Consider the following 8941-nt stretch of genomic DNA (forward strand, 5'->3'; position numbering starts at 1 on the left):
TGTTCAACATCAACAATATGTGCGAAAAAAAACAGAAATACAAATGAGCCAAATTTCTTTTCAAACTCAATGTTATTTCTCTCTCTCTCTCTCTCTCTCTCTCTCTCTCTCTCTCTCTCTCTCTCTCTCTCTCTCTCTCTCGTTCACGACAGTACCATGATGTGAGTGTGGCGGCGCTGACCCAGATCCGGCGTGATGTCATTATTAGAGTCCGACCAATATGGGTTTTTTGGGGGCCGATACTGATATTAGGGAGTAAAAAAAATACTGATACCGATATATCGGCCGATATTCTTTGTGTATATTATAGTACAGTACCAGGTAAATACTGTTCAGCATTAAGCAAAGTTAGAAAGAGTCTCACGCAGGCAGTGTAGGTTTCATTTTGTGTGAAAACATGACGGAAGGCAGAGTGCTAAGAGAAACTATATGAAAGAACATATGAATGAATTCAATGAATGCATAACGGGGAACTGACTGTCTTCAGAAAACTTTCGATGGCATTTGTTTCTCATCTTTCCTCCGATTAATGCTTAATAAGGCAATGTTTATCCACCTTATTTTTCATTATTATTATATACAGTATATATATATATATATATATATATATATATAAAACTTGAATTAAGAAAATAATGTAAATGTGTAGGGCAATCAAGCTACTGCCAGTCCAACAGGGGCAGGTTTATGCAGGAAGCACAGCTTTTCCAAATGTAAACATCTCAAATGAATGAATAATAATAATAAAAAATAAACTTTAACTGCAAAGAATTTGGTTGTGTGGGGCAAGCCTATGTAAATGAACAATTGAATGAACATAACACACTTTTTCTTTTTTTTTTACACAAGTCCCCTTCAGTCCTACAGTCCTTAATACTGCCAATCCAACAGGGGCAGGTTATAATGCAGAGAGCACAACTTTTCTGCATTCTCTCCTTTGAGTGAGCTTAGCTTCTCTTCATAAATGTTGCCAATAGTCCTGAACACCCTTTCACTTGGCACAGAAGAGGGTGGGACAGGAGAGGTATCTCCTTTGAACCGGCTAATATTGTGCTTCCACCACTTCAGTGGGTTGCCTCTTTTTCTGTCTATAACTGGCTCATTCATGTACCTCTCGAGCTCTTCAAGGATCCCCTCAGGTGCCTGTGCATGACTGGTTGAAGTGAGCATGGTGTCATACAGATTGTCTAGAAGACTGTGGGCCTGGTCCTCCACTCTCTGTCTTTTGGGGTCTCCCTCATCACTGGTGCTTTCTGCTGGTGTTGGGTCTGGTGGAGTCTTCTCTGCCTCTTCCCTCAGCCAGGCTTTGGCTAGTGTCTCTGGTGACAAGGGTAGTAGCGTGGGTCGAGCAGGCATGCAAGCACCACCTCTTTCGACCTCTTATCCAGGCTCTCCAGCATAGTCTTTCTCAGAGTCTGAATTACTTTACTGGTAGGTCCCTGTGACTGCAGGAGACACCTCAGCACTGCTACGCATGGTATATTGCAGGAAGCAGAGGAGTCTACTTTGCTCATTTCCTGTGTTATCTATTCTAGTGGTGTCAGGGTCTCCACCAGGTTTGCTGCCACATCCCACTCGTCTCGTCACATCCCACAAGCATCTCTGAAAGTCTCATGCCTTTTACCATATTCGCGCCATTGTCCCTTAGCACTAGGAGGACACACTGTGTGTTGATGATCCATTTCTCAAGCATGGTCAGGAAGATCTGCCCAATGTATTCCCCTGTGTAGGACCCAGACATGGCCTTCACATTCAACACAGTTTGGACTCTATTCCAGTTTTTGTCGATGAAATAAGCAGTTAAGCTCATGAGGGCTTCAGTAGAACCAGACCAACAGTCAGTGGTAAAAGCAATACTGTTTCCTGCATTTTCCACAGAAAGAAGTTGCTTTATTCGTGTTACAACTTTTGAGTGAATTTGGTCCATCAGCTTAGTGCAGAAATACTTCTCACTTTTCAAAGGTTACCTGGGCTCTTTCTTGGCCAGTAATCTTTTAAAACCAGCACCCTCCACAACTGCATAAGGCAGGATTATCTGTGGCGATCATTTCCATGATCTTGTCCAGCTCCTTTGACCTTCAATCGTGTGTGGTCCACTTTGTGGTCTTATCAAACACTTGTTGGAGTGTGGGCTGTGATGGAGCTTTGTCGTCTTTAGGCTGTGCTGCTTTATCATGTGCCTCATGATAGACTTCTTTGTTTCACTTTAAGATGTGCCCACAAGTTGGTTGTATTTTTCTGTTTGAGGCTGCCTGATCCCTGACAGACCGAGCCTGCCCGATATTACAGATAACTACACCAGATGAGTCCTTGTTGAAGTAGTCACACACCTTACTACTACCACCCTTAGCCATCTGTAATAAAAATAAATATATATAAAGTATGAGACCTTAACAGAATGATATATTTGAGCTGGAACGAAACTGGTTTGGCATGTTCTATTCTATATTATATTCTCAATACTGTAGCTTAATCTTCACTAATGACTTCATCCTTTTTATTTTATTTTTATTAAAATCAACATATCAACATCAACACCAACACTATATGCGGTGGTTTTAGCTATACTTTTGTCTCGTGCAGCACACTGTCTGAGTAACAAACTATGTACATATTAACAGACGAACTGTTCATATTTATAAGCCCAAATAGTCAGTAACCGACAGGTGCTTGGAAACACTGTTTTGTACTCCGTTATTGACGAGTCTGCTGCGGTACGGCCACTGAATGCGCTGCTGCACAGAGTAGACACCGAGAGAGAATATACTACGACGGGAAAGTCAGACCTCGCGCTCTCAGGGCAGTACTGGCGAAATCGTTCAACTTAGCTGTAGTTCAAAAAAAGGTTGGAAAAAAGCCACTAAAAGGTTCTGAAAATTGCTGAATATAGCGCTAAAGTCGCGCTTGTGTGTGTGTGATGCGAGAGCTGATGGCAGGGGGCGGTGGATATTTGTCAATATGGATATTGTGGCGGCTGCCACAAATAAATCAATGTATGGGAAACACTGGAAACTTATGGGGTCATTGTTTATTAACTTTACAGTAAGTTATGTATTCACAAACTAGTTAGCAACTTACCGTTAAGACACCGCTTGAATGCCGCTGCCTGTAGAGACGAAAATGTGGAATAAAGTCGTTACTTTTTGTTTTCTTTGCACAAATAAAGTATTCTCGTAGCTTCATAACTTTACAGATGAACCACTGATGTCACACGGACAAATGCACAATGGCGCCGACGCTGATGGCTGCCTCCGTGGCGTGCTCTGCAGTTGTTTTTATGTTTTTGTTAGTTTGTCCTGTTTTATCTAACACACACACTCAGTCTACATTTCAATTTGCACATAATATACCTGTACATACAACTGTCTATTGTTATATACCTGTACATACAATTGTCGATTTGTATATTTTTATTCCTTATGTTCTATTTTTCTATTTTTTATTATCTGTGTTTTTGTTCTGTCACTGTCATTCTGTTACACTGTGGAGCTTCTGTCATGAAAACAAATTCCTCGTATGTGTAAACATACCTGGCAATAAAAACTCATTCTGATTCTACTTTGTCGATCATCTTGGTACTTTTGAACCACCTTGAACGTGGTAGTTACCTTGCCGTCTATGGGAGGGTCAGAGAGCCCTCAGATTTCATCAAAAATATCTTAAATTGTGTTCCGAAGATGAACGAAGGACTTACGGGTTTCGAAAAACACGAGGGTGTGTAATTAATGACAGAATTTAAATTTTTGGGTGAACTAATCCTTTAATATTGAAGGGGCTATATGTAAAAACTGTCATGTATTAATCACTTATTTGTTTTTGAGTGTGTGAACAGCTTTTACAATTTTAAAAAGTAAAAAAAATCCCCTATTTCCTAGGTTGTCTATAAAATCTTGTAGACTGATTTCTATGTAAAGGTATGGGATTTTTAATGGCCGATTTCGATATTGAGAAATCAATCTGGCTGATTGGCCAATATAATACATGTAATTACAGTAAATGAGAGACATGCAGAAAATTCGTGAAACTAAATGAACATTTATTATGCATAAATATTTATTAAAACCTCAGTTTAAAAATGTAAACAACTGAGGTAGCATTTAGTGCAGCCTTTTCTTTTGCTGAAACGTCTACAAAAAATAAATATTTATAAAACCTAAACAATTAAAATGTAAACAGAGGTAACACTTAATTGAACAAAATTTAGTGCAGCCTTTCTAACATTCGTAATTAATGAACAAATTAATATTCATAAATTATTGTCAAAAATAGTATGTGTAATTCCATGTATTTTATGTACAATACACAGTTTACAGAGCAACAGGATGTTTTAATTATAGTATGGGATAGCTGGTTAATAATAAAAGATTTATTTCTCTGATCGGTTTCGTTTTGCTTGTCTGTTTCATTGTAAAAATAATAAAAGCCTGAAGGCGTATAATTACATGCTTGGTTATCAGCATATAGCAGCATTAAGTAAGACCGGAACAAATGAAAAGGTATACTACACGCTAGGGCTGGGCGATATAGCTAAAAAATGTTTCATATCGTTCGGTATCGATAATTATTGACATTTTTTGTAACCTTTTTTTAAAACAGAGCAATAGACTTTTTTTCTTTTTTTTTAACCACTGTATTTTTAATTTGCCCACTTTATTAAGACAAACAACAAATATATATATAGGCATATATATTATTTTTTAACAGTCAAACACAAAATAAAATTTAAACGAATATCTCCTTTCTTATGTTTTATATGCAGATTAAATAAGTCTTAAGGAAACTTTTGAATTGTTTCCCCGTGGCCACAGGAAGGCACAATGAGCAAAATAATGCAGCGCATTAAACTGTCAGTTCAAATAACTGTCTATAAAGACATGCATATTTTTAATGGATGAACATGTATAAAACACATATAATTTTGTAAACTGCATAAACAATTATGAACAAAACAGCATCATGTGTTTATGTATTGCTTAGCCTAATACAAGGAGCCAAATCACCGATCTCACAGATTGCGTTTAAAAACAAATGAGACTCAGTGAAATGGAATAAACCTTCACAAATTCGTGTCGCGTTTTCTGTTTTAACTTTGCATGACTTTCTTTGCATCTCTTGCATGAGACACGAGTGCAGCAGTCATGTTTTTCCGTCTAAATGTGCTGAATATGCGCTCTGAATGGCTTGGTTTCGGTTTTAACCTAATCAAGATCTTCTATGCATTGAGCTACTATATTTCTCTAATATTTTGAACAAATAACTGGTGTGTGGTGAGCACACTGGCGCTCTTGTCCTGTGGCTGCCGTCGCATCCAGGTGGATGCTGTACACTGGTGTTGGTTGAGGAGAGATCCCCAACATTATTGTAAAGCGCTTTGGGTGTACAACAATACACAAAGTGCTATATAAAATGCATCATTCAGTCATTCATATTCCCATTATAATACTTGATGCGTAGATAAAGGTCTGGGAATTCGCATAAAAAGACATCTTGCTGGAGTTCATTGCTCTCTCATTTTTCTTCTCTTGTAACGTTACCGTGTGGAGTGCAGCGCACTGTGACAGGAGGCTTCAAGCACATCATTCTGCACCCTAGATATGCATAAGCGCTGCGACTCCATGTTGCTTCAAGTGCACCATTCTGCACCCTGGATGTGCATAAGAGCTTAATTCACATTATCAAAGTTTTGCACAGATTATTAGAAGCTTTTATTTTTCTCATGATTTCTATCTTTTCATGAATGTATTTTGTAAGAATAAAAATAGTTAACAGAATAAACCTGTTTAAATTGTATAATGTGCACCAAAGATGTTTTTTCAAGATATTGTTTCTGCTGCTAAATTATACAGTTAGCTAGTTTAATTTCATAGCTTATACAGTATATTTTTATTCAAATGTAGTTTTTCTCTGTAATGAGGAAGTGAGTATTTAGTGGATTGTTTAACAGGGTTTAAAAAAAGTGACCATTAGTTCCACAAACACAGTATTGATATTCTGTAGTGGTGTAGAAAAAAAAATAGCACTGGTGTTGGATTGGTATTGGCCGATTCTTAGAATTTGGAATACTCTGTAATCTTACACTGCAAAATAATACCTCAAAAAAGATTAAAAGATAACAATTATTTACTGAACCATTAAATTAATCACAATTATATAATGAAAGCCATAAAAAAAAAAAAATTTATTGTCATAATCGCCAAAGCCCTAAAAACAGACAATTAATCGCAATAACCGTGACACTTTTTAGACAATTAATCGTCAGCCAAATTTCATAATCGTGACAGCCCAAATTTATTCTGCAACCACAATTGCAAACAAATGTATTTTAACAGAGAAGCTCTGATTTGTGGTTTTGAATCTGGCAACTGCACACATGAAAGCTTGTTTAGTAGAGGCATGTACAGCAGTCCGCAATAATATTTTGTCTCCTTTATTGCTACATTTTGTCTCCTTTATTTCGAAAATAAATTGGTATAGTTTTTTTTTTTAAAATAGGCCTACATTTTAGTCTCGCCTTTTATCGTCAATGATATTGCACGTTGATATAGTCATAGTTATCATTTATTGCCCTTATTGTTATCTCTTCTAAGTCATGGGAAAAAAACTCGTCAGCGAACATTTTTCGTCATATTTTTCGTTAACGAAATGAACACTACTTATAACCTTTTGTCTGATTTCTCTAGGAAAGAGCTGTTTTGATCAGGCAGAATGACATTTAAACTGCAAAATCAATGTGGCCACTTGCATTTTTGACCACCTCCGAATGTTGAAGTGGACTATTTTATTATAAAACATTTTGTACTCCAATTACACCATTTCAAATGAATTGTCTGAAACTGATGTTAATACCAAGTGTAGCATTTGAACTTTAGTATCTAATATATTTTTTCTGACTTTTTTTTTTCAGGTTTCAGCTGATGTTCTCAAAGTGCTGTCAGCTACTGACTCTGAGCCCGTGGTGCTGTTTTGTTGTGGGGCTGTCAGGTTCCTGGACTCACTGCTTGCTTCCCCACAACAGCCCATGGAGGATGTTTTGACAGAGGATGAGATTATCAGGTCAGAGATCACAGACTTCTGAATATAACATCCCTTTTAAGCAGGGCTTTATATTATTAAATAGAGTTCTGAAAATGTACTTGCTGGGGTTTTCAGTTGGTGAGTCATAGCCTGAAAATGGTTTTGTTCTGATGGGGCTGCGAACAGCAGGCACAAAACTAAGGATGCTCCGATCAGGATTTATTCGATTCTTATTTTTATGAAGCGATATTGATTTATAAATCTCAAGCATCGATTAGTCAAGCCTGTTTTCAGATAATGAACAGAACATTGTAGCGCGCCTCCCATCCAATAAATTGCAATAACAGCGCTTCCCACACTTAGACGTTACTTGGGCGGGCCGCTCGGGTATATTAACGGCCGCCCAAGTATATATGGAGAAACATTTTTGCTTTTATTATTTTTATTTTCATACTTTTTTATCCGCCCAAAATAATGAAACCATCCGCGATCGATTAACTAGTGGAAAATCTTCCCTTGCCCTACACGTTTCGTATCTGCTCGTTCTGTGTGTGTGAGAACCGTTTACTCCTGCTGACGCTCCCACGTGTGCTGCAGAGATGCGGCGGATGTTTCACAGACAAAGACGGGGCTCAACAGTGTGGGCGCTTGAGTCACAAATAAAAATAAATGTGCGCAACTGTAAAATGTATTCAAGGAGCACGTGTACGAATAAAGCAAAATCCCTCCGGGTGAGTTTTCTTACATTAAATGCCTTAAAAAGTCTTCAATACATGAAATGGTAAAACAAACGTCTTAATGATCATTTTAAGTCGTCTTATATTTTGGGGATGGAAAAACATAAATCGCGATCCAGCCTATCGATTATTAAACTTCAAAATGATTTCATAAAAAAAAAAAGAGCGCTGCACGTTGCAGTGTCACAAGGCGGCGCTGTTGCACTTTCAACAGTCTCACACAATTCAAGAAATTTTATTTAATTCTCTCTGTTGTATATTTGCTCATCATTCGTCTCATGAAGCCGCTTTCATATTGCTGTTCACTCATCGGGTTGATGCTCAGGAAATGCTCCAGCACGGCCACTGCATGTAACTTTTAACAAGATTCACTTGTTTAAAACACCCTAAATTGTATTAACATTTACTGTATAACAGGGTGTCCGCGGGTCCTTAAAAAGTCTTAATGTCTTAAATAACGTTTTCCTAATATAAGGCCTTAAAGTCTTAATGTCTTAAATTCGGTCTCATTACCGCCTCACTCTGTTTGTCTCGAGACTTCAGAACAAATGAGCGTGACGGCACACAAACTCAGAAGAAACACACTGAGGTAAAATTTCAAAATGTTTCGTTTATTCATAACATGATATAGTTAAGTAACACCATGACAAGTGAGCTATTTTACTCCATATTCTCACGACGCAAAAAAAACATTCAAAACACCTACAGAGTGCACGCATTACGTGAAGTCTAGTGCACGTGCTCATTTGCTGTGCGCTCTGCCTGATCACTGCATGATTCAGTCTATTAAAATACATTCAGAATGATCACAAATTCAAGACATGGGGGCAGAAAATGTGTATATTTATACTCAAGTTCACACGGAAGAGTGCCTTTTTTCTCCAAAAATTACCATATACAAATGTGATATAGATTTTTTAGACACCATATTGCCTGTTTTTGCACACTTTCGCCAACAAAAATAATTCCAAACAAAGCCACAGCGCTGTTTTGCGTCTCTGAGCAACATGACTGTGTTTCATTCCCGAATGAATCAACCGTTTAAATGATTCGGTTCAGTCGCAATGACTCGCTTATTAACAGTGACTTGCTGCCACCTACTGGCGCTTTTAATTTCACATTTAAAGTATCTTTTCATTTTTTTAATTATTTCAAGTATCAGTATTCCAATGTTTTATGTTTAATATATC

The 8941-nt window shown here is 37.5% G+C and overlaps 1 protein-coding gene across 3 annotated transcripts in view; it reads left to right on the plus strand.

Annotated features, from left to right (window-relative positions):
- The window catches only part of LOC107591923 (nucleolar protein 11-like), a 44197-nt gene that overhangs the window by 20446 nt on the left and 14810 nt on the right, over positions 1-8941 (plus strand). For all 3 annotated transcript variants that reach the window (XM_016281207.1, XM_016281208.1, XM_016281209.1), the window contains exon 4: positions 6905-7053. In XM_016281207.1, coding sequence (XP_016136693.1) covers positions 6905-7053 — 149 coding nt within the window. The remainder of the gene's footprint in view (positions 1-6904; positions 7054-8941) is intronic.

Source organism: Sinocyclocheilus grahami, unplaced genomic scaffold (assembly GCF_001515645.1).
Source record: "Sinocyclocheilus grahami isolate Dianchi unplaced genomic scaffold, SAMN03320097.WGS_v1.1 scaffold148.1, whole genome shotgun sequence".
In the NCBI taxonomy this organism is placed as follows: Eukaryota; Metazoa; Chordata; class Actinopteri; order Cypriniformes; family Cyprinidae; genus Sinocyclocheilus; species Sinocyclocheilus grahami.